Source organism: Rana temporaria, chromosome 13, assembly GCF_905171775.1.
Source record: "Rana temporaria chromosome 13, aRanTem1.1, whole genome shotgun sequence".
NCBI classification, from domain to species: Eukaryota; Metazoa; Chordata; class Amphibia; order Anura; family Ranidae; genus Rana; species Rana temporaria.
This window is the reverse complement of record NC_053501.1, coordinates 90,047,222-90,072,067: the sequence shown is the minus strand read 5'-3', so window position 1 is coordinate 90,072,067 and position 24,846 is coordinate 90,047,222. Positions and strand designations below refer to the sequence as shown.

At 43.0% G+C, this 24,846-nt stretch overlaps 1 protein-coding gene across 3 annotated transcripts in view; it reads right to left on the bottom strand.

Moving 5' to 3' along the window:
* Positions 1–24,231, bottom strand: part of ZC3H6 (zinc finger CCCH-type containing 6) — a 100,721-nt gene extending 76,490 nt beyond the window's left edge. For all 3 annotated transcript variants that reach the window (XM_040332628.1, XM_040332626.1, XM_040332627.1), the window contains exons 1-2: positions 23,912–24,231; positions 5,181–5,364 (exon numbers count right to left, since the gene is read on the bottom strand). In XM_040332628.1, coding sequence (XP_040188562.1) covers positions 5,181–5,364; positions 23,912–24,000 — 273 coding nt within the window. In that variant the 5' untranslated portion in view covers positions 24,001–24,231. The remainder of the gene's footprint in view (positions 1–5,180; positions 5,365–23,911) is intronic.
* Between the last annotated feature and the right edge of the window lie 615 nt (positions 24,232–24,846).

Here is a 24,846-nt window from a genome sequence, read left to right as displayed (position 1 = left end):
CGAGACCGCCAGGCCTCTTCTAGGACCAGTCACCGACACGAACAGCGAGTCCGACTTCCGGAACGGAGCCGTAGCCGATAAGTACACTCGAAGGGCCCGAACCACATCCAGGGAATGTAAAGTGGCCTCCTTCGGGTTCTTTGGCCGAGGACATAAGGATGAAAGAACAATGTCCTCAATGTGAAAAGCCGAAACGACCTTTGGGAGAAAAGAAAGCTGCGGACGCAGCACCACCTTATCCTTATGGATGACTAAGTAGGGGGCCTTGCAGGACAAGGCCGCCAGTTCAGACACCAGTCTGATCGAGGTAATTGCTACCGGAAAAACCACCTTCTGTGACAGTCAACAAGGGGATCTTCCGAATGTCCTCAAATGGAGCGTCTTGAAGCACCGAGAGGACCAAATTCAAGTACCATGGGGGCAGTGGAGGGCGCACAGGAGGGGCCACATGCCGGACCCCCTGCACAAACGTGCGCACCAAGGAGTGCGCTGCCAAGGGTCGCTGAAAGTAAACAGCCAGAGCAGAAATCTGACTCTTGACCGTACTTAAGGCGAGAGCCTGATCCACTCCCCGCTGTAAAAACAGCAGAATCTGGGACACCACGTAAGTACGGGGGTGCCACTTCATCTCCTCACACATTGAGATGTAGGCCCTCCACGTACGATGGTAAATTCTCCTAGAAGTACACTTCCGTGCACGCAGCATGGTAGAAACCACCAAGCCCGATAGGCCCGGTCCTTCAACACTGTAAAGCAGGATGGAAGATCGGACCCTGCGACAGAAGATCTTCTCTCAGGGGTAGACGCCAGGGAGCGTCTGCCACCAGACGCACCAGGTCCGCTTACCAGGAGCGACGCGGCCAATCTAGGGCGATCAGGATTGTTGGAATCCTTTCGGCTTCCACCCTGCGCAGCAGGCGAGGAAGAAGCTTCAGAGGAGGGAAGGCGTAAATTAGGTGATAGTAAGCTCAAGGTGCCACCAACGCATCTGACGCGTCCGCCCACGGGTCCCTTGACCTGGCCACGAACCGTGGCACCTTCCGGTTGAGACGGGACGCTAGAAGGTCCTTGTCTGGGGTGCCCCATTTTTGGCACAGACTCTGAAACACCTCCGGGTGGAGAGACCACTCTCCTTGATCCAGAGTTGTGCGACTTAGGAAGTCGGCTTGCCAATTCTGAACTCCCGGAATGTACACGGCCGATAGAGCCGGAATGGACCTTTCGGCCCACCGAAGGATGTGCGCGACCTCCGTCGCTGCAGCTGAACTCCGTGTGCCTTCCTGATGATTGACGTTTTATCACGGCCGTGGCGTTGTCAGACTGGATCCTGACCGGTCGGCCCTGCAGATCCAGGGACCACCTGGCAAGGCACAGCTTGATTGCTCGGAGCTCCAGAATATTGATCGGAAGGCGGGACTCCTCCTGAGTCCAGCGCCCCTGGGCTGACTGGGTACCCCAAACGCCCCCCCAACCAGAGAGGCTGGCATCCGTCGTGACCACTGTCCAGCGGCACGGCAGAAAAGACTTCCCGATCCGAAGCACCGGAGACGTCAGCCACCACACCAGGGAAGACTTGACCAGCTGGCTCAACTGAATCTGGTAATCCAGAGAAGACGGGAGCTTGTCCCAACGTGACAGAATTTCCTTCTGTAGCTCCCTGGTTTGGAATTGTGCATACGGGACCGCCTCGAAAGAGGCCACCATCAGACCCAGAACCCTCATGCAGAATCGAGGAGACAACCACTTCTGGGTCGACAACTGCTTTACTGAAGATTGCAGGGTCTTCAGTTTCTCCGTCAGGAGGAACATCTCGCCTCCGCGGAGTCCAGGACTAGCCCCAAGTATTCCAGTCTCTGGGATGGAACTAACACTGACTTCTGGATATTCAGAAGCCAGCCAATTCTCTTCTAATTCTGAGCCTGAGGAAGCTCGCAGGAGAAGGTCGTCCAGATATCCCATGATAGCAATCCCTCGCTGCCTCAGCAGGGCTAGTATCGGGGTGAGCACCTTGGTGAAAACCCACGGTGCCGATGCCAGGCCGAACAGGAGGGCCACAAATTGAAAGTGGTCCTCCCCGATCGCAAAGCGCAGAAATCTATGATGCTTTGTGCATATGGGAACATGTAGGTACGCGTCCATGATATCCAAGGACGCCAGAAAGTCCCCCTGATGGAGTGCCGTTATTACCGAGCGAATCGACTCCATCCTGAATTTTTGCACCTTGACAAAACAATTAAGGGCCTTGAAGTCCAGGATTGGACGGACCCCTTCCTTCTTGGGGACCACGAACAGATTGGAGTAAAACCCCTGAAACCGCTCCTGCGAGGGAACTGGCACAATCACTCCCCTGCCCAGTAGATCCTGGACAGCCCCCGACAGAGCCTTCCGGCGAACCGGAGGAAGCTGGAGGTTGGAAGGAAAGAATCTGTTTGGCGGACAAGAGAGAAACTCTATCTTGTACCCCGAGGAAACTACTTCGCAAACCCAACGGTCTGAAAGAAGAGACCTCCACCGAGCCGCAAATTCGCGAAGACGGCCCCCCACCCGAGACACGGTCGGGGCAGACCTTCATGCGGAAGCAGGCTTGTCCGCAGGCTTGTTGGGCTTGCGGTACCAGGTGCGCTTCTGCCCCGCAGCGGGGGCCTTAGCACCTTGCACACCTTTTCCCGCCGCACTGGGCACATGAAAAAAACGCTTGGGAGTAGTAAAGGAGGGCCCTTGCTTACGGCGAGGCTCCTTACCCTTCCCAGACTGTAGGAGCAACGTGCTCTTACCACCCGTGGCATCCTTAATGATGTCATCCAGGGATGCCCCGAAAAGCCGTTCACCCTTAAAGGGCAAATTCACTAAGGCCTTCTTTGAGGACTGGTCGGCAGACCAGCATTTCAGCCACACAAGGCGGCGCAGTACCACCACTTAGGCGGAGGGCCTGGAGAGCAAGGGAAGTGTATCCAGGACCGACTCACAGACGAACTTCAGACCCTAAACCAATTGTTCGGCCAGGTCCTTACAGGTCTCGGAAGCATCCTGTGCCTCCAGCTCCTGCAGCAAAAGCTTTGCCCGTTCAGTCAGCATCTGCGACACCAGAGTCCCGGCCAAAACCGGTCTCACAGCCGAACCCACTACTGTGAACATGGAGCGGGCCACAGCCTCCACTCTCCTATCTGCGGGGTCCTTAAAGGCAGGAGCCCCTTCCACAGTCAACGTGGTGGCTTTGCTCAATCTGGACACGGGAGGGTCCACTGACGGAGTAGAGACCCACTTTTTTAAAAAGTCCTCCTCAAAGGGATAACGGGTCGCAAAGTATTTTGGAACGGCAAAAACTTTTTGCGGCGTATTCCATTCCTTGTACAATAATTTGTCCAAATAAGGAACACAAGGAAACACTTTTGTGGTGCGCTGCGGTTTGCGGAACCCAAAAGGGACTGGCACATCTGGTGCCTCCGCCAGATCCTCCAGTTTCAGAGTATCACGCACCTCAGAAATAAGAGCTCCAACTAATTCCTTTTCAGCAACTGACCCTGAAGCAGAGTCATCCTCACTGTCCGCGTGGGTTAAGCCCGCATCATCTGACATGACAGAACCAGAGCCAGATGCAATAGCAGGGCCTGATTCTGTGTCAGAGACATCCCCAGAAGCAGGCTCAGGGAGGGGGCGCTTTTTACCCCCCTTCTGGCCACTAGCCGCTTCAAACCTGGCGAGAAACGCCTCCAGGACAGCCGACATTGCCTCAACAGATGTGGCAGGGGGAGGGGCACCAAGGGTTAACTCAGGCATTGCTGGGGCAGAAGTACCAGGTTCAGGCTCCATAATGCCCCACCGCTGTGTCACTCGGAACTGCAAGGCAGAACCACCAGTCACCTCCTGGCTGCTAACAACAGAGGTAGAGGCCCCCAGGGAACTCACCACCCCACCCGGTGCAGCGTGAGCTGAGAAAAATCTGAGGTGTGCACAAAAGCTGGCTGCGCTGTGTCTGCCACCTCAGGGAGATTCGCGGTCTTTTTGCAGCGCAAAAACCGCTGCACAAGGCCAAATAGAAATCCAAGATGGCCGCCATATGAGGAAAAAACACCATAGGACTACAGGAAAATGGCCACCGAGCCATATAAACCGTGACCACGGCAAAATGGCGGCCTTTGCGCAGTTTAAAAAGAGCCCCAGTGACACAGCACCCAGTACACACAGCGCAGCACACAAACACCTGTACTGTAAAAAACACAGCCCCCGCTATACACACAGGCCCCCGTGGTAATAAAGAGACCCCAGAAGGCCCCCCTCACAGCCGCTACCCAAATGGGGAAGGAGGGAGAGGAAATAAGGGAGAGAGGAAAGCAGGGAGAACCCTCAGTCGACCTCCCAGGGGAAAACACCAGCCGTACCACCTTACCTGAGCAAGGGGCCACTACTTACCCATCCTGTGACCACTGGCTGGAGGTATCTCAGACAGAACCAACGTCCACTAACGGCATGGCTGTCGGCCAGACACACTGTGACAAAGCCATAGAGACCGGTCATATGTGTGCCCTGGAACATGTAGTTCCCCGGCCGCCCCTGAAGCAATGGGGCCTGTCGTGGACGTCCCAAAGCTGAGCTGAGGGCCGGCACACGCTCGATGGCTGAACATGGGGGGACTACAAGAGCCAAGACCCAGCCTGTCACCCAGTCGGCAGTTGATAGAAGAATCTCAGGATCCAAAAATGCAGGAATAAAACAATAAAAAGCGGAAAAAATCCCCCAAAAAAACTGCAGAGTACAGGGACTCTAGAGGGCCTGTCCTCTCCTGACATTAGGCTGAAAAAAAACTGGGGCTGCTAGAGCAGGGTGTGGGTTATACCCGGGGAGCCACGCCCCCTGGGAGTAGCTGCACTGAGGAAAGTTAACACTTTAAGTGCTTTTTTTCTGCCTAACTCTCCTGGAAGGAAGCGGATATAACCCTAAGGTCAAAGGCTGCTGTGTCCGTCCATGAACGGAAGAGAAATATGGCTCATGCATGGAGTGCGGGTAACAGCACCCAACTGAATGAGCCCTTGTAATGTCCTAGCATGGGTGTGTAACCAGATGGATGTGTAGGCTGCTGCATACAAGTTACTATATATTTTACATAACTAAGTGTATTAGCATAGCTTCCTGTCACCGTTTCTTTTTTAATTAGTACACAACAAACCCCAGGGCATGGTCACCTTGTGCTTCTCCCTACGCCTGCGTTTCTTCTTCTCCCTCTTACGCTTTCTTGACTTCTTGTGCGACTTCTCACTAGGGGGCTTCTCCCCTTCTTCCTTGGGTTCTTCCTTTACTTCTTCTGGCTCAGGCTCCTCTTCAAATCCACCATCCTCTATTTCACCATCCTCCAGCTCTCCCTCCTTTCTGTAGGAAGAAAAAATAAATCACATTAGGAGAAAGCCTATCAAGAAAAATATTTTTTGGTGATGACAGATTCATTTTTTTCTTTTATTTTTTGTGATGAGAGATTTCAAATATCACAAATTCCAAAAATAAGGGATGAATCCCTCATGTTAGGACAGTAGGACCCATGCAAATGTGGTTTAGTGGAGTTTTTTGTTATCCATTTAGCCCATCTTTAAATAACTTGTCCAGTTATACCATGGGCTCCCGCTGCTGCCTCTCTGTCCAGTGAGGAGAGAAAACAGAGCCACTGATCTCAGGCACATCACTGGATCGAGATCGGGCTCAGGTAAGTATAGGGGGGTGCTGGGTTGGGGGGGGGGGTCTGGGAGAAGCTTGCAGGTTTTTTTCACCAGAATGCATCCAAGTTAAAAAAAAAAAAAAACTTTCACCTTTAGAACCACTTTAAAAGGGTGGTTCTGGCCCTTGTTAATCATTCTATTCTGCTCCCTTATAAGCCACTTGTTACTTGTTTATAAAAATGTAGCTGTCAGCAAACAAGAAGGGAGAACACAGGACATGACAGGTAAGAGCCATGTTGTTTTGTGAGCTGATTGTTTCTGTCCGTCATGCAAATATAGGAGAATAATGACATACAATGAAAATCTAGGACCTCTGGGCTATGCAGCCAGAAGAGCTGAAAACAAGAGGTCAGAGAATCTCACGTCCTGAGCTGGAACTATTTTTTACTTGCACTTTAAGTCTGGGTTCACACTGATGCAGTGTGAATTGAGTACAAATTTAAAGCTGTACACAGTGCGAATTTGCATTGCAATTTTGTTACATCGCAATGCCAATTCTGCTTAGCATGTGGGGTTTCCAATCACATCTGTGATTGTATCGTCTATAAAATCTAGGCAAAAAATTTGCAGTGATAATCCAGTCCCATAGAAGTCTATGGAGCTGAAATTCGCACTGCACTAAACTAACACAGGACCCTTTTTTAAACAGGATCAAATTCACATCGCATATACAGTATGTGAACAGCCTTCATTGGAAATAATACTTTACATGACATGCAAATCTATGCTTTTTGGATTGCATCTGATCAGCATAGATTTCACAGAAGTGTGAATCGGAGGTTAGAGCGTGTGCAATAAAACAAAATAAAAAAGGTTCTCTTCTGAACATTTCTGGTCCAAATTAACTACTTCATGGATGTCCTCCCATTTCAGTGGTTATACTGGGACAATGCCTGCACCTAAAGGTACTTAACTTTTCAGCCCGTGATTCCCTGCACCGTAAGAACAACCATAGCAGCAGTTCAGCCACTTGATTGTTCTTACAAGTGGCAGGGGGGGGGATATGCTTCTACCGGCTCACCGATCACACGGGCGAGCCATTAGAAGCACAGCCCCCGCCCCCTCCCGCCACTTGTAAAAAAATCAAGTGGCTGATCTGCGGAACCTGTGACAGCGGACGTTCACCATAGAGAATACCAGTGACCACATGGCAGTCTCCATGACTCTAGGAGGTCTGGGCACGACGTTATGACGTCATGTTCGGCCTGGCAGTTGTGAATACTGCCATGTACTTGGCTGGAAAGCCAAGATTGTTGTGTTTTTTTTTTTTATATCTCAGACTTTCCAGCCTGGAGGAGAGTTACCTCCTATGTAACTCTAAACATGTAACCTGTAAAAAAATTGAAAGTGTTGCCTATGGAGAGCTTTAAAGGGGTTGTAAAAGTTCTTTTTTTTCACCTTAATGTAACCTATGCATTAAGGTGAAAAAAACCCTGGCAATGACGCTTTTACTTACCTGAGCCCGTTCACCTGCTGCGCTCGTCTCCGACGTCCTCTTCTCCACTCAGTCTGGCAGTTGATTGGCTAGAATGGATGGATTGATAGCAGCGCAGCCATTGGCTCGCACTGCTGTCAATCACATCCAATGACACGCCGTGCCGGGGCCGAGTGATACAGTCGGCGGCTATAGCCACTGTATCACGCACGCCCAGAAGACCAGGATCGGGCCACTTTGTGCCAAACGAGCTGCACAGTGGAGGTAAGTATAACATGTTTGTTATTTATTTATTTAAACGGGAACCTTTAGTGTCCCTTTAAGTACTTAAGTTTGGTGCCATTCCACAAGTGTGCGCAAATTTAAAACGTGACATATTAGGTATCTATTTACTCGGCGTAACATCATCTTTAACATTATACAAAAAAATTGGGTTAACTTTACTGTTTTGTTAAAAAAAAAAACACATTTGAAAAATTTCTGCCTAAATACCATGGGACATAAAAAGTTGCAATGACCACCATTTTATTCCCTGGGGGTCTCTGATAATAATATATATATATATATATATATATATATATATATATATATATATATATATATATATCTCGCTGGTTCTTGTTGGCAGAAGATTCTGAAGAAGACACTTTTCATTTAAAGTACTCCTGTTCAGATGCGTACATTGTTGATATATGTACAATTCTTCTTTCATTTAAATGAATGGCTACACATTTATACGCATATTCGTTAAGACCCGGTTCACACTGGGGCGACTCATCAGGCGACGCACCCGCCTGACAAGTCGCGTCCTATTCTAGTGAATAGAACTGTTCTAATAGGAGCTACGCAAAAAAAAAAAAAAAGGTTCTTGTACTACTTCGGGGGCGACCTGCATTGACTTCTATACAGAAGTCATTTTGCAAGTCGCCTTAGATGTCGTCTTCATGTCGCCTGGCCGAGTCGCCCCCGAAGTCGTGCCGCCCCTGTGTGAACCGGCTCTTAGGCATGTTAACACGTAAATCTACAGATCTGTGCAGCGCTGGACACAGATGTTCTACTTTTTATTCCATGCAGCTAACTTCAATACACATTTTCACAGGTAGGTGCAGCCGTGTGTATGGGCTTGTTGACTACAATAGTGATAAATGTATGCAAAACTATGCGCAGTGCATATCCAAGTGCAGAATATTTTTTTCTGCCCATGTAAATGTGCCCTTATGGTACACAAGCGTGCATTTATCAGTCAAGTCTGTTTGGCAAAGTTCTCTTGAGTACACACACAGCACAAGTGCTCGGGGATATTCTATGTTCCAACTTATCAATACTTGAATGGAAAGCATTGATGCAATATTTTCTTGCACATGGGTTTACAGCTGTGTTTACAGCTGTGAAAAAATAATAATAATTCATACCACCTATATACATTCAGCAGTGAAATGTACTGTTTACCACATAACAATTCCTTTTTATTACATCTGAAAAACGAATATTGTGTCAGTCACTAAACCTACCCCTATTCTTAATCTATATACTCAACCAATTTCTAAATCTCATTGTTAAACCTCAATCTTACCTCTATTCATAATTGTTTACCTGAACCTAATACTTAAAGCGATAGTAAAGTTTTGAATAAAAAGTTAAATTCATGATTTAGTTCGACTTTAAGGGCCCTTTCACACGAGCTGTGTACTCAGGTCCGCCTGTCAATTTTTCTAGTGGACCTGATCGGAGCCTCCATTCACCCCTATGGGGCAGCAGATGTCAGCGGTGACATGTCAGCTGACACTGGTTGCTATCCGATCCACCAAATCCAGATGGTGATCCTATTTTTCATCAGTGGTGGATCGGATGTGATGAAAATGGACAGGCGGTCTGTTTCATCCGATCTCCCCATAGAGGAGAGCGGGACTCTTACAGGTCCATCTCAGCACAATGAGCCGAGATGGACCTGCCATCTGCCTGCTAAGCAGGGATCAATGGAGCGATCCCCACTGAGCAAACGGAGTCCATCAAAAAGATCCGCCCCGTGTAAAAGGGGCCTTAAACGGAACTAATTCCATTGATTTAGCAGTTCCAAAAAGCAGCACCTCCTGCACAGGGCTGTGGAGTCGGAGTCGGAGTCGAGGAGTCGGGGGAAATTTTGGGTACCTGGAGTCGGAGTCGGCAAACAATGCACCGACTCCGACTCCTACTAAAATTAGATTGGAATAATAAAAAAAAAAAAAGCAAGTTTAAATGTCCCAATTCACAAAAAGTTATAATTAATGACTTCTCTACTGTAAGAATAAAGACCAATGCATGCAGTGCCTCACGTAACCGCAAAACGAACACGTTAAGTGACCGTGAAGAAGCATGCTTTTCATGTGCTTCACTATATGGCACACAACGCACAATTAGGAGCTGCAATACTTATACTTTCCATAGTGATGTGTTCTGCTTTTACAGGGAACGCATGTTAGAGAACCAGTAAGTGTCCAAATAAAAAAATTCCAACAGGAGTTTTATAAAGCACTAAAAGAAGTTGAAAAATATGATCGCTCATCAAAACTTACTGTTGAAGAAGCCATCCTTGTTTATCCAGAGATCGTTAGTAATGTGGCCAGAATAGTTACTGCAATGCCACCCACCCAAGTCAGTGTCGAAAGATTATTTTCAGCCCTAAAAATAATAAAGTCTGACTTAAGAGCCTCTATGAAAGAGGATCTGGCAGAGGCAATTCTCTTCCTTAGAACTCTACATTGAATTGATTTGCATTTGCTAAGCCTATAACTACATTTCAAGATTAATATAAACCATTTCTAGGTTTTACAGATTTTGTTTTTGGTTCATTATAGATAAGCTTTGTTTTTGTTCTAAAACAACCAAATAATGTGGTTTGTATTTTTGAACTGGTAAAGATCCTGTTCCTGATGTTTATGCCTGCTGCTACTATCCAGCCACTTGATTGTTTTCATTGTGTTTGTCTTTTGCTTAAACTGTGCAATACAGTAGACTGTTGGCTTCCCAGCCAGTAGTCCTGTGGTAGGTTGCGTTTCTTTTCCTCAAGGAATGTATAAAATACATTCGCATATTAATACAGAGGAGTCGGAGTCTGGGAGTCGGAAGTGCATAAAACTGAGGAGTCGGAGTCGAAACATTTATCTACCGACTCCACAGCCCTGCTCCTCCTGCACACATACGTCGGCAGAATGGCATGGCTGGGCACATGTACGTACAGGTACGTCCTGTACTAGTAACCAGCCGTGGGTCGCGGGCTGAAGCTCCGGGACCGCGGGACCCGATCGCCGCGCGAGTCCCGCGATCGGTCCCTGGAGCTGAAGAACGGGGAGAGCCGTGTGTAAACACGGCTTCCCCGTTCTTCACTGTGGCTGCAGCTTCGATCGTGTCATCCCTTTTATAGGGGGACACAATCAATGACGTCACACCTACAGCCACACCCCCCCCTACAGTTGTAAACACACTTCAGTGAACACAAACCCATCAGCGCCCCCTAGTGGTTAACTCCCAAACTGCAATTGTCATTTTTCACAATAAACAATGCATTTTAAATGCATGTTATGCTGTGAAAATTACAATGGTCCCAAAAATGTGTCAAAATTGTCCGAAGTGTCCGGCATAATGTCGCAGTCACGAAAAAAATTGCTGATTGACGCCATTAGTAATAAAAAAAAAGAATTAATAAAAATGCAATAAAACTATCCCCTATTTTGTAAACGCTATACATTTTGCGCAAACCAACCGATAAACGCTTTTTGCGGGTTTTTTTACCAAAAATAGGCAGAAGAATACGTATCGGCCTAAACTGAAGAAAAAAATTTTTTTTTATATATTTTTGGGGGATATTTATTATAGCAAAAAGTAAAAAATATAGCATTTTTTTCAAAATTGTCGCTCTATTTTTGTTTATAGCGCAAAAAATAAAAACCGCAGAGGTGATCAAATACCACCAAAAGAAAGCTCTATTTGTGGGAAAAAAAGGACGCCAATTTTGTTTGAGAGCCACGTCGCACGACTGCGCAATTGTTAGTTAAAGCGACGCAGTGCCGAATCGCAAAAAGGGGCAAGGTCCTTTAGCTGCCTTTCGGTCCGGGTCTTAAGTGGTTAAATAAAGCAAACGTGAAAGTCCTGTGTGAATGAGTGAGACAGGATACACTGTATTTAAATCAGAGGTATATCAGATGGACAAATTACAGGGAAATCCAATTATAACTAAAAGCTTGCTTTCTTAATTGAACAGAGAACGTGGGCTTTCATTGCACACAAACGATATAGCTCAAACCGGTTAGGCATCAAATGTAAATTATCAGATGCACTGCCTTCCAGGAATTAAAAATTCTGACATTATAATGATTTATCATAATTGCTCAAATCTGCATATTTGACACATCAGAACAAAGGATGTATCCTCACACCTATTTTATTAGCTACAGAAATAAATTCCCTGCCTGATCAAAACAGGAAACTCAGGTAAAGCAGAGGTGGTTACATACACAACACCTTTTCATTGAGTAGCCACTTCACAAATATTTTATAGGTTCAATGAACTAGGAGCAAACACTGGCAGGCTGAACATTCCGCTGGCTTCTTGCCTCTCCCAGGCATGACAGTAGTAAGATCTCTCCAATAGAGATTATTATTATACAGGATCTATATAGCACCAACAGTTTGTGCATCGCTTTACAACATGAGGGCAGACCGTACAGTTACAATACAATTCAATAGAGGAGGAATCAGAGGGCCCGGCTCCTTAGAGCTTACAATCGATCTTCATTCTAAAGTCTCCATCAAGGAGTCCTATATATCTCTTCTGCTAAACTCAATCTAATGTAAGGGGGAAAAAATGAAGGTGGTATTCATCCGCCACATCCATCACAATGAGGTCTCGTGCTCCACTTGAGGAGTCCCAAGAAATTATAAGAAGCTCCCTGAGAAGGCCTTATCTGCATTGCACCTGAATTTAAAATATAGCCTCTAAAGTAAAATACATGAACATTGTAATTGGTAGTACCATCATCCAGAAATTTGAGTATATAGAAATCGGGTCTTCGGTCCACAAACCAAAGAGCCAAATGAAGGGGGAGGGCGATTGGACTTTTGTGGTACAGACAAGTGGGTTACCGTTATTGCAATAATCCAATCGCCCCCCCCCCCCCCCCCTTCAGCTCTTTAGCTTGGGAACCAAAGACCAGATTTCTTTATGCATTGCACCAGAGCTATGCCTCCAAAGACATCCTACAACTCACTTTAGACAAGAGCCAGAACATGTTAGCATGTATCTGACAGCTTCCATTATTCTTTATAAAGAAGCAGTCCTATACATCTAAGCCTCATTCATACTTGCAGTGTCAAACCTGTGTTTATAGGACATTTTCAAACGCATATAAAGCAGATATTGCCTTTTCAAATGGAGACATTCAAACTCAGTATTTAGGTATGGTTAGATAACCGAGTTGGAGAAAATGTAATTCTATCAGGAGAACTCGTAAAGAGCGTCTAAGAAATGCTTTAGAATTCCAACGTGCCTACAGAAACGTTGGCGTAGGCGAGTTTCGTAAAATTTGGGGTACGCTCTGAATGTGGAGGCGCACTGAGGCTGGAGTGTCCATACAACTGTGCTTCCTCCCTGACTCTGCACCTGACAGACTGCACTGCGGTGGGGAACCTGAGGGGGATTCACAGACACTGGTACCCCGTCAAGTCCACTCCCCTTGTGACTGAAGACAAGCAGTGGGGGGGTTGTTACTTACAAGAAAGCCTGCTATTGGCTAGAATCCATCAGGCTCCGCCAACTGCATCAATTATAGCTAGGGGGCTGTTGGTTGTGAAGCCGATAGCGTCTTTAACAACCAGCTACAGGGAGAGGGTAACGGTGGCAAATATATTCCACTCTGGTACACTGCGTACAGAGAAAGACACTCTGCCTGTCTCTATACACCAACTTACAGCAAGCCCTAATTACCTCCTGCTTCGTTATCTACAAACTGAAGGTAAATATTTAATTGGGTGCAATAATAACATCACTTTGTAAATGTGGAGCTATTAAGAATTACATGAATATGCCAAACGTCAGTAAAGATATCAAAACAGGCAGTAGACATTCTTGAATCTGGAGCAGACCAATTTAAAAGGCCATAGCACTTTATGTGTCCCGGTCCAATGAGAAACTCTAAATGCTTGTAAACATGACTAAACCTACTTTAACCACTTAAGGACCCCTTCATGCCGATATACGTCGGAAGAATGGCACCACTGGGCACAGGCACGTACCTGTACGTCGACTTTAAGAGCCCAGCCTTGGGTCAGGAGCGCACCTCCGGCAGCGCGCTCGCGACCTGGTCCTGTTCTCTGTGACCGCGGGACCCGATCGCCGCCGGTGTCCCGCGATCAGGTCACAGAGAGGAAGAACAGGGCGAGGTGAGTGTAAACAAACCTTCCCAGTTCTTCCCGTGTGGCTGTCAGTGATCGTCTATTCCCTGTGTTAGGGAACGATGATCAGTGACGTCACACGCACAGCCACGCCCCCCACAGTAAGAACACTCCCTCAGAACACACTTAACCCCTACAGCACCCCCTCCTGGTTAACCCCTTCCCTGCCAGTGTCATTTTCACAGTAATCAGTGCATTTTTATAGCACTTTTCGCTGTGAAAATGACAATTATTAATAAAAATGCCATAAAACTATCCCCTATTTTGTAAACACTATAACTTTTGCACAAACCAATCAAACGCTTATTGCGATTTTTTTTACCAAAAATAAGTAGAAGAATACGTATCGGCCTAAACTGAGGGAAAAAAAATTAATATATTTTTGGGGGATATTTATTATAGCAAAAAGTAAAAAATATTGCATGTTTTCAAAATTGTCGCTATATTTTTGTTTATAGCGCAAAAAATAAAAACCGCAGAGGTGATCAAATACCACCAAAAGAAAGCTTTATTTGTGGGGAAAAAAAGACGCCAATTTTGTTTGGGAGCCACGTCGCACAACCGCGCAATTGTCAGTTAAAGCGACGCAGTTCCGAATCGCAAAAAGGGGCAAGGTCCTTAACCTGCATAATGGTCCGGGTCTTAAGTGGTTAAATATGGACCTTCCCAAACCATTCCTACGCATTTAGAAAGGCAAAACACAGGATAGCTAATGTAAATCAAGCATGAGGCCGGGTTCACACTTGTGAACCACAGCCAACCACAGCATGGGTCTATGTACGGTACCCAACGTCCCATAGATTTCCATTAGGTTGCTCGTTATTGCTGCATTTTCAGAAAGCACACAAAAATTCTGCATGCTTTCAAAAAATGTGCTACCTAATAGAAGTCTATGGGAAAGTGCAGCTAAACCCGCGGGTAAAGTACACAAAAGCTGTGGATACACCCACGCTGTGACCCAAATGCAGTGCACCAGTGTGAACCTGGCCCAAGATTTGCCTTTAGGTACACTTTAGGTCTGGTTCACATTGGGTACGATTTGAGATGCGATTTGACATGTCAAATGGCACCGTCCTAATCGGTGCGACGCCGCATCTGCGGCGCTGCACTGATTTAAAACAGTAGTTCCTGTACTACTTTTTGCGATTTCGGGCCACGATTTACATTGACATCTGTGCAGAAACCTGCACAGATGTCTCTGAAATCGCGGCCAAAATCGGGACTACCAGTGGGAGTGAAATCGTGTGAGTTCAGCTGAACTCGCACGGCTTCACTCAGTGTGAACCTGAGCTTAAACATAGCTCTATTCTGGGTGTTCTTGTGAGCACTAAAATTTACCCCAGTACTGAGCAAATGACAGATTCACATAACTGCACAACAAAGGCTGTCAAGACATGTCTCACCTCTTTGCCATGAGGAGGATACCAAGTTGTATCTATGAAGGCCATGCTAGACCCCGTTTTACACGTTCTAATTAAATCTGCAGTCTGCTCACATAATTTGAAATAAAAACATCTTTGCCATTCTGAAGAATCCCTTCAACCACTTTGCATATGATTTCATATATACTGTGATTCTGTACTTGCCAAATATGCTGCAGAAATCTCCCTCCACCAAGTCTGGCTGCAACCATTTTAACTGTGGGCAGCTGAAACAGCTGCCTGTTCACTTCCTGGATTTACACAGACACACCTCCAGCTCTGCAGCTCTCATTGGCCCTCTTATGACTTATCCCCCCCCCCCCTCCTGGCAAACTCTCAGGGGAGAGCAGTGCACGATGTCATAAGCATAGGCTTGTTACCAGACAAAAAACAGGAAGTGGGCTGTATAAGGTATTTACTGGCAGGAAAACAATGTTTTAAAACAAGGGCAGATTATTTAATAGATGAAAAATTAAAAAAATTACTGAAGTTCCGCTTTAACAGAACGTCTAACCTGTGAGTAAGTTTCTTTTCTGAATAAAATAGAAACAAGAATACAGAAAGCAAGGACATATAGAAGTTTTCAGCTCAAGATTTAACACTATTCCATTTTGATTTTAGTTATGGAATTACTGTATTTTAGTTGCAGCAAGTTTTTTTTTTTCCAACATCACACCAAATATTACTGTTTGCAATAACAAAGTTGTTAATTGTACCATATACAGTCCATAACTAACTATATCAGAAAAATCTATATCAATTTATTGACATTCTGTGAGGAAAGAAAAATGGGAGTTGCCATTACTGGCTTGCTTTAAAGAATAAGTTCACCTTCGGGAACTTCTTACATGTTCCACCCACTTTTAGGGAGGGGAGAAATGATACCGCTCTAAAAACTGCTGATCCCTTGGCTTTACTTCCGTCCCACTAAACCAAAAAGGTGCTGGCTATGCACAGGTGCATTGGATAGAAGAAAATTCTGGACTGCCGCACTCCTTAAAACAATGTCTTCATTGTACAAATAAAATCCAAAAAACAACCAAAGCGATGCAGTCAAAATGAAGTGAACAACAGGAAAAAGGTGGCTGACATGTTTCAAATCATGTGATGCTTACTCGTAGCTTTTAGGGAGGAACGTAAAAGATGTTCCATTTCCTGCAGCCACTCGGCTATCCGCTATTTCTGTGTGCCAGCAGTACTGGGAGAAATTCCCTGTACCAGTGGTCACTTTTTAAAAAGACCGTGGCTCTGCAAGGCTCCGCCCACACAGCCACGTCATTCATTCACAGAGTTCTGAGCTACAAATACCAACATCCTTTGTGGCTATCAGCTCGTAGATCTCAAAAAACTATCATGGCACTGTTGAATGCTGTGGTAGTTCATTGATTCTTCCAGTCATTGTGAAACTTCCCCCTATATTGTACATCGTATGGACAGGCAGACAGCTTACACTGACAGTCATGAGACCTGCATGGCATCAATGATCTGCTGATCGCTGTGCAATGCTTTTCAGGCTCCTAAAACATTTTTTTTACCAGCAAAAGAAAATTGCTTTTTTTTTTTTTTTAGAGGTGAACCTATCCTTTAAAAGAGACACCCTGACCCTGACTTCACCAATTAGTAAATTCATAGATGATGAACAAGTTTCCAATTAGTGAAACCTGAAAAGTCAAAATATAAGGCCTTTTTCACATGGGAGTCATCTGTTCAGTCACATTTTTACCAAGAAATTAATGGATTCAGTTTACATCCGTTTTTGCATCCATTTTATTTAATTGTTGCAGAAACCAATCAGAGATGACAATTGTATAAACAAATGTTTCTTGCCCAAAACCGGACATAAACAGATGTACACGGACAGCCTATGTTTACATTCATTCCTTTTCAATGGAACTGAACGTTCGCTGTTCTATACAAAAAAACGGGACAGATGCGAATGTGAACGGATGATCCATCAATAGATGGATAAAAAACAGACAGAACGTCCGTGTAAAAAAAAAAAGGGCCTCTAACCCAATCTTGCAATTTAACATTAATGAAACCACAGTCGTTACATTTGCTTTCAAAAGGTAAATTGCTTTTTCAGCTATACGCTAAGTAGATTTACTAATGATGCAAGTACAGCTTCCTGTAAATACTCCAACATCACACCAAATGTAAATATTGGCTTGCAATTATATCATTTTAATTATATTATTCAACATGTAGAATGATTTGCCTTTTAAGTTTATAAAATATAGAATGAAATATCTCATAAAATATATATGTTTTACAATATACAGTAGAGATTCCAGATAGAATGAGAATCATGATTTTTTTGCATAGAATAAAGATCACGATTCTAGGTGTAACATCGTCTTTCACATTATATAAAAAATGGGCTAACTTTAATATTACATATATTTTTTAAATTCATTAAAGTGTATTTCTACCCAAGAAAATGCGCTTAAAAGAACGATGCGCAAATACAGTGTGACATTAAATATTGCAACAATGTTCTCTGCTAAAAAATAATAAATATATATATATATATATTTGGGGGTTCCAAGTAATTTTCGAGCAAAAAATACAGATTTTAACTTGTAAGCAATAAGTGTCAGTAAAAAGCTTAGTCTTTAAGTCAGGCATGTCCAAAGTCTGGCCCGGGGGCCAAATGCGGCCCCCCTGTTGATTTAATGTGGCCCCCCTTGGGATTTGGATATACATATTGTTTGTGGCCCCCAAGGCCACAAAATATACTGTATTTATTGGCGCTGCCTTGGAGGAGACAGGACAAGCATCGTCAGATTACATGAAGAGAATCTCCTGTTTACTCAGCAGTGTCTCTATTGCAAGTCCTGTCTCCTGGGATGCCATTGGACGACTGTTCTGTCTATCATAGGAGGCGGGACTTTGTATTAAAGAGGCCACAGAGTAAACAAGAAATTCTCCTGTTTGTAATCTGTCGACACTCGTCCTGTCCCCTCCCTCTGCCCTCCGAGGCTGCAGATGGGCATCGATCAGGCTGCATTGGTTGCAATGGTAAGGCTGTATTCATGGCAATGGTAAGCCTGTGCGTGTTATACACCGATTAAATACGGTATATACAAATAACACCCCCAAGCTCATACTTAGTCATAAGCAGCGCTCTGGAATTCATTGGGGCCACAAAGGAAATATATACAGTATATCCAAATAACACGCCCAAGCTCATCTCTTCACCACACAGCCACAAAGGCAAGAGAATTCTTGCTGAGCAGTGTATTAGTGCTCAGACGAACACACTTAGACCGAATTTTAATGGTTCAAAGAATGTCAGGCAAAATAGTCGGCCCTCGCGCATGTTCACTTCATCAAATCTGGCCCTCTTTGAAAAAAGTTTGGACACCCCTGCTTTAAGTGGTTAAACTGCCCTCATCTACGGCTTAAAGTTCATCCTTTTGATCTAAAAGAACCAAATTATACAATGTTTCTTTTTATCTCAGCGCTGAGCAATGTTGTCATAAACTTCGACAGCTGCTTTTTTTTTTTTACAATTGTGAGCAGGGAACTGCTCTGCACTTGTTACATGAATCATGGAAATGCCGGATTAAGATCGTGAGAGGGGGTTGAATCATTGCGTTTTTTAACGATGAAGCATGCAGCTCTAATATACAGTAGAAAATTAAAAATACATTTATGTTAAATATAAAATGTATTTAATTTATACTACATTACCAATGTATACTGTATTATGAACACAAATTATAAATAATATATTTGAATATATAATATGATGTACTTATATAATATTCATTTACATTAAAAATTATATTTTTTTTTGCCAAGTAAAGGAAAGGGTTAAAACCCTTCAGATATTTTTTTTTTTTTTACAACGGTATCCCAAAGTAAGGGCCATTTCACACCTGAACTGTACAGGTATGTGGTACATGTTCCTGTGCTATTCAATGCAGTGCGATTTTCAGCCCATCCATTTGAATGGGCAGAAATCACACTGGATTCCACAAAAATGTAGAGCATGCGCTACTTTTCAGAAGCGCACCACACCAAATCACATGTTACTACGGTACCATGCAACTTGGTGCAGGCAGACCGCTTTGCAGTGTTAAGAATATATTGACGCTGCAGCAGATTGCAAAGAGAGTGCGTTTTGATCGCATGGAATGCGACTTTCCAAGACCACATTCTGGTGTGAACCGGCCCTCAGGTCAATGTGCTCTTAAACAGTTGTCACCAGAACAAGTGTAACTATTAAAGATTTCTATTCCTAATCACAACTCAAAATTTCGAATTTTCTATCTCTTAGTACTGGTGATAATGGTCATCAGTGGAGGTGAACTCAGGAGTCCTCCAAACTCATCTCTATCTGAACATCAATGACTTCAATCAGCTGCAGGCTGGGCTTTTGCCAGCCCCCCAGCACATGTAAACAAAAGGGGCAATATGCTGGTAAGGTCAGTGTCCTTATATTGACACATACCATATCAGTCAATGTCATGTAGATGGTCAAAGATATTTTACACCATCATTTGTAAGGCAGCAAATAAAATAAATGAAAATTCATGCAAATGTTGCAATATTGTGACAAGAAAAAAAAAAAAACGCAACATAATCACAAGGCACAGCATTGGTAAGAGAAACAAAAATATGCTGATGGAAAAATAAAAATGGTATTATATGGTCAGTTGTTGATTCTCAAACTAAAATAGCTTCTTTTTAGAGCATCATACCAAACATTTATATTTATGTGTACACACAAATATAATATAAGAAAAAAATTGTGCTGGTACTTTTCTATATATTTATAAAATATTTTCTATAAAGAGAAATGTAGGTGTCAAGGGATTCTTTAAATAAACATATTTTCAGACAATCCTCTAATGCTTCTAGTAATATTTTAAGTGCAAATAATCATGCAAATATTGCAATACTATGCCCTTAAAAAGTAAATGGTATTACATGATTACTGTTGTTGATTACAGACGGTAATTGTATCTATTTATAGCATTCTACTGAGCATGTATATTTATGTGCACAGAAAAATATATTGAAAAATGTATTTAAAAAAATAATGCTGCTACTTCTACATAAACAATACATAAACTAGCACCAGTAAATATATATTATTGAATTAAAAGCAATTATTTAAAAAAAAAAAATAGTAATGGTATTTCTGTTGTATCCTACTGAGCATGCAAAAATAATGTTTAGAAAAGTATTGAAAAAATTGTTTCTATATAATTAGAAAACAATGCCGGTACCTTTATATAAAATAGTGCTAGTGACTAATTCTATCACAAAGCACAGTGCTGTAAAGAGGAATGAGATTGAATTACGTCATCACTGTTGTAGATTTTCATCATATCGAGCGTGTATATTTATGTGCCCAAAGTAATAAAAAAACAGTACCAATATTTGTCTATATAAATTATAAAACAATACCTATATTTTTCTATAAAATTGTAACAGTGTTGACACCTTTCTATGAATGTCAAAGGAAAAACAAATGGCATTGCACAATCACTGCTGTAGAGTCTCATCCTACTGTGCATGTATGTTTATGTGCACATGCAAAAATAATATAGTTTAAAAAAATAGTACATATATATATATATATATATATATATAAAAACCAAAACAGAGAGCATCACTTACGTGTCTTAAAAGGTGAACGCACAATAAAGAATGAACATTTTATTCTGACAAGCTTGTGCCTCATCAAACTTTGAAATAAAACTTTCATTATGCATTCAGCTTTCAAGACCTGTGAGTGCAGCTCTCTATTTTGTATTATTTGCACTACAGTCTTTGCTGTGCGCCTGGGCCCATTTTTTTTTATCTCCGATTTGTGTACAGTGACAACCATTGGAATATATATATCTATATAAAAAACCATGCCGGTACTTTTATATCAAATTATAAAATAGTGCCAGCACCTTCCTATAAATGGTTAAGTGGATATTAAATGATTACGGAATAAAATTAATTTTAGACAAACCTTTAATACAGTTGTAGAGTCTCATCTAGTGTGTGTGTGTGTGTGTGTGTGTGTCTGTCTGTGCATCTGTCTGTCAGAGGGCGTGCGTCTGTCTGTCAGAGGGCGTGCGTCTGTCTGTCAGAGGGCGTGCGTCTGTCTGTCAGAGGGCGTGCGTCTGTGTGCGTGCGTCTGTGTGCGTGTGTCTGTGTGCGTGCGTGCGTCTGTCTGCGTGCGTCTGTCTGTGTGCGTGCGTGCGTCTGTCTGCGTGCGTCTGTCTGCGTGCGTGCGTCTGTCTGCGTGCGTGCGTCTGTCTGCGTGCATCTGTCTGCGTCTGCCTGCGTGCATCTGTCTGCCTGCGTGCGTGCATCTGTCTGCCTGCCTGCGTGCATCTGTCTGCCTGCGTGCATCTGTCTGTCTGCCTGCGTGCATCTGTCTGTCTGCCTGCGTGCATCTGTCTGCCTGCCTGCATCTGTCTGCCTGCCTGCGTGCATCTGTCTGCCTGCCTGCGTGCATCTGTCTGTCTGCCTGCGTGCATCTGTCTGTCTGCGTGCATCTGTCTGTCTGCCTGCGTGCATCTGTCTGCCTGCCTGCGTGCATCTGTCTGCCTGCCTGCGTGCATCTGTCTGCCTGCCTGCGTGCATCTGTCTGTCTGCCTGCCTGCATCTGTCTGCCTGCCTGCATCTGTCTGCCTGCCTGCGTGCATCTGTCTGTCTGCCTGCGTGCATCTGTCTGTCTGCCTGCGTGCATCTGTCTGTCTGCCTGCATCTGTCTGTCTGCCTGCATCTGTCTGTCTGCCTGCCTGCATCTGTCTGTCTGCCTGCGTGCATCTGTCTGTCTGCCTGCGTGCATCTGTCTGTCTGCCTGCGTGCATCTGTCTGTCTGCCTGCCTGCGTGCGTGCGTGTCTGTCAGTATGAGTGTGCGTACGTCCGTGTGTGCATGCGTCAGTCTGTCTGTGCGTGCGTCTCTGTCTGCAAAAATAATAGATCAGTTTAAAAAATAAAAATAAAAAAAAGAGTATTGGTACTGTTCTATATATATCTTTAAAATAATGCAGGTATTTTTATATAAAATTATAAAAAACATTTTCTATAACTACTGCCAATGTGGATATTAAAAGGTATCGGTAATAAAAATGTTTTCATATTTTCAGACAATCTTGCAACTATCCCAGTGATACTAAAGTCAATATAATCATGCAAATATTGCACAATGGTGCCCTATAAATATAACAAAAATTCCACCACTATTCACAGCGCTCATAAGAGAAACGGGATGATGCCAAGATAAGAAAATCTTGTAATGCTGTAGTTGATTCTCATTCTACCGAGTGTGTATATTTATGTGCACATGCAAAAATATAAAAAAAAATTTAAGTAAAAAAAAAAAAAAAAATAGTACCAGTACTTATTTATACACTGTGTGCATATGATATAAATAATGTCAGTACTTTTATATAAAATAGTGCATGCACCTTTCTATAAATGTGGATATTAAATTACTAAATAAAATTATTTTTAGACAATCTTTTAATACTGTTGTAGATTCTCATTCTACCAAGTGTATATGTGCGCATGCAAGAAATGTGTTTTTTTTTTAAACTTAATTAAAAAATAGTTTCGGTACATTATAACAACACCGATACTTTTATATTAAAAAATAGTGCCAATACCTTTCTATAACTGGCAATGTGGATATTAAAAAATGTTGGTAATAAAAATTTTCAGACAATCTTGTAACTATCTATCCCAGTGATGTCAATTTAATTATGCAAATATTGCATAATGGCGCCCTAGAAAAATATAACAAATATTCCACCACTATTCACTGAGCTTATAGTGTGTGTATATATATCGGTACTTTTATATAAAAAAAAAAAAAAAATAGTGCCTGCACCTTTTTATAACTGGCAATGTGAATATTCAATTATGAAATAAAATGCTTTTTAGACAATCTTTTAATACTGTTGTAGATTCCCTTTCTACCAAGTGTATTGTGTGCATGCAAAAATGTTTTTTTTTTTTTATTATTTAAAAAGATAGTTTTGGTACTAATATATATATATATATATATATATATATATATATATATATATATATATATATATAAAAAATAAAACAATGCCAATACTTTCATATAAAATTATAAAAATAGTGCCAATAACTTTCTATAACTGGCAAAGTGGATATTAAAAGTTTTCGGTAATAAAAAATATTTTCAGACAATCTTGTAACTATTCCAGCGATATTAAAGTCCACATAATCATGAAAATATTGCATAATGTAAAAAAAAAAAATTAACAAAAATTCCACCACCAATCACAACGCTGATAAGAAAAACGGGATGACGTCAAGATAAGAAAACAAATGGAGTTACACCATCACTGTTGTAGATTCTCATTCTACTGAGCATGTATATTTAAAAAAAAATATGTATATTTATAGGTCTTTACGTATATGGGCTCATGCAAAAATAATAATTACAAAAAAATGAAAGTTTTTAAAATAGTTCCAGTATTTTTCTATAAAATAGTGCCGGTACTTTGATATAAATAGCGCTGGTATATTTCTATATAATTATATAACAACGCCAGCGCCTCCCTATACATGGCAATGTGGATATTTAAAGATTTATGTCGTAAAAAAATATTTGCAGGCAATGCTAGTGATATTCCAGCCCAGATCATGCAAATATTGCGATATTGTGCCGTATAAAAGCAGAATGCGATCGCCAGGCCCCAGTAATATACAGAATGCAATGGTCGGCGTATATGATGTATATATAGAGATATGTATAACATATATACATCAGGCTGGTGATCAGACAGATGAGAAGACAGTGGGATCACAATGGCCCAGGATGAGGCCCTCTCCCCCTCCCCCACCCACCTCCATATACATGATGAGCACAGAATGAGCATCAATTAATCAGAAATCAGAAGAATGAGAAGAGAAGGTAATATTACTCGACCTTTCGTCCCCTGCATGCTGACACTCTGTCATGTGGGTGTCTAGTAGGGCAGAGTTGGGGGGTCTGGAGAACAGGCTCTCAAAGGCCATGTCTGCACTACACACACTCTCTCAGTTTCTCTATTATTAGACTGTTTTAGCTTATTCTTTTTTTTTTTTTTTACACCGAAACCAGGAGGGAACCGTGTACAGCAGACATCCCAGCTGTGCGGCCGGAGCCGAGAGAGCAGCGTCTAGCGCCACCGAGTAAACGAGTGAATACGATAACCCGGAAGCAGTATGGGAGAATCGCAGCAACTACTTCCGGACGAGGCGCAGGTAAGCTATGGGCCAATGGCAACGCGGTTTTTCTGATAAGCCCGGAATGGTGAAGAGAAGCGCTGTGAGTGGCTGCTAGGAGAGCCACGTGACTCATAAAGGATCCAGTCCCTCCCTCTGTACCGAATGTAATTTTAGATGTTCGCGGGGAGGATGTGACGAGAGCAATGATTGGATGGGTTCTTTGGTTATGCCGCGCCTCGCCCTAGAGCACTCTGGGAGTTGTATTTTTTTTTAATTCGGTGCTGAGGAAAATAGAATAAAGGCGCGAAATGTGTCTATATTGTGCTAAATCTATTCACAGCAAGGATGACACTTCTAGCGAACCTGCACTTTGTTTATATAATAGAAAAGCTCCAACAAAAATAACAAAATAAAAATTAAACTCCCACAAAAATATCAAAATAATAATAGATGGCCAATTAACCACTTCCCATCTGGCCGATTCTGTCACTTCACTCCTACATGTAAAACATTTTTTTTTGCTAGAAAACAACATAGAACCCCCAAACATTATGTATGTCTTTTTAGCAGAGACCCTAGAGAATACAATGTCAGTCATTGCAACTTTTTATCTTACACGGTATTTGCGAAGCAATTTTTTAAACACGTTTTTTT